Source organism: Haliaeetus leucocephalus, unplaced genomic scaffold (assembly GCF_000737465.1).
Source record: "Haliaeetus leucocephalus isolate CR32 unplaced genomic scaffold, Haliaeetus_leucocephalus-4.0 Scaffold210, whole genome shotgun sequence".
Classification (NCBI taxonomy): Eukaryota; Metazoa; Chordata; class Aves; order Accipitriformes; family Accipitridae; genus Haliaeetus; species Haliaeetus leucocephalus.
In genome coordinates, this window is record NW_010972646.1 from 33825 (window position 1) to 34603 (window position 779).

The window sequence follows — 779 nt, forward strand, 5'->3', positions numbered from 1 at the left end:
GAGGGTCTCCGGGGACACCTGAGGGTCCCCACCTGCCTACCTTCACCTGGAACCAGGCGTCCTGGGTGCAGTAGCGGATGTCGCAGGCAGAGATGAGATCGATACCTGCCAAGAAAAGAGATCGATGCCTGAGCCAGTGGGGGGGACCCTGAGCCGGTGGCAGGGGCGGGTACATGCCCCCAGCCCAGCACCCCCCCAGCCCCAGCTCACCTGCACCGATGCAGGCGCCGTGCACCGCCGCGATCACCGGCTTCGGGCACTGCAGGAGAAACAGGTGTCAGGGAGGGGTTGGGGAACAGTCCGCCCCCTTTCCCTGCTCTGTCCGTCCATCCGTCTGTCCATCTGACCTTTTCCAGCACCGAGAAGGTCTCCTGGTAGTCGCGGATTTTCCGCCGCAGGTTCCAGGCCTTCCTGGCCATGTCCTCGCCCTCCACCATCAGGAAGGCGCTGCCCATATCCATCAGGTCGATCCCTGCCCAGGGCCGTGCCGTCACCGACCATCCCCCATTCCCAGCTGGGGGGAAAAGCCCCCCCGACCCCCTCCCAGCCAGGGCTGAGACACCCCCAGGCCTCCTAGTGATGCTGAGATGTCCCTGATCTCCCTTGGCTGGGGCACAGGTACCCCAAATCCCCCCCCGGATTGGGCAAAGGTACCCCCAAATCCCCCTCAGCTGGGGTAGAGGTACCCCCAGTTCCACACAGCTGGTACCAAGATGCTCCCAATCCCTCCCAGATCGGTCAAGATCCCCCCACCCCTGTTTCCCCTGCTAGGGCTGAAA

The 779-nt window shown here is 64.4% G+C and overlaps 1 protein-coding gene across 1 annotated transcript in view; it reads right to left on the minus strand.

The window, feature by feature from the left end:
• The window catches only part of ECH1 (enoyl CoA hydratase 1, peroxisomal), a 2979-nt gene that overhangs the window by 1150 nt on the left and 1050 nt on the right, over nt 1-779 (minus strand). Inside the window, exons 3-5 of the mRNA XM_010566437.1 lie at nt 348-540; nt 211-259; nt 19-105 (exon numbers count right to left, since the gene is read on the minus strand). Of these exons, the coding sequence (XP_010564739.1) occupies nt 19-105; nt 211-259; nt 348-540 (329 nt within the window). The remainder of the gene's footprint in view (nt 1-18; nt 106-210; nt 260-347; nt 541-779) is intronic.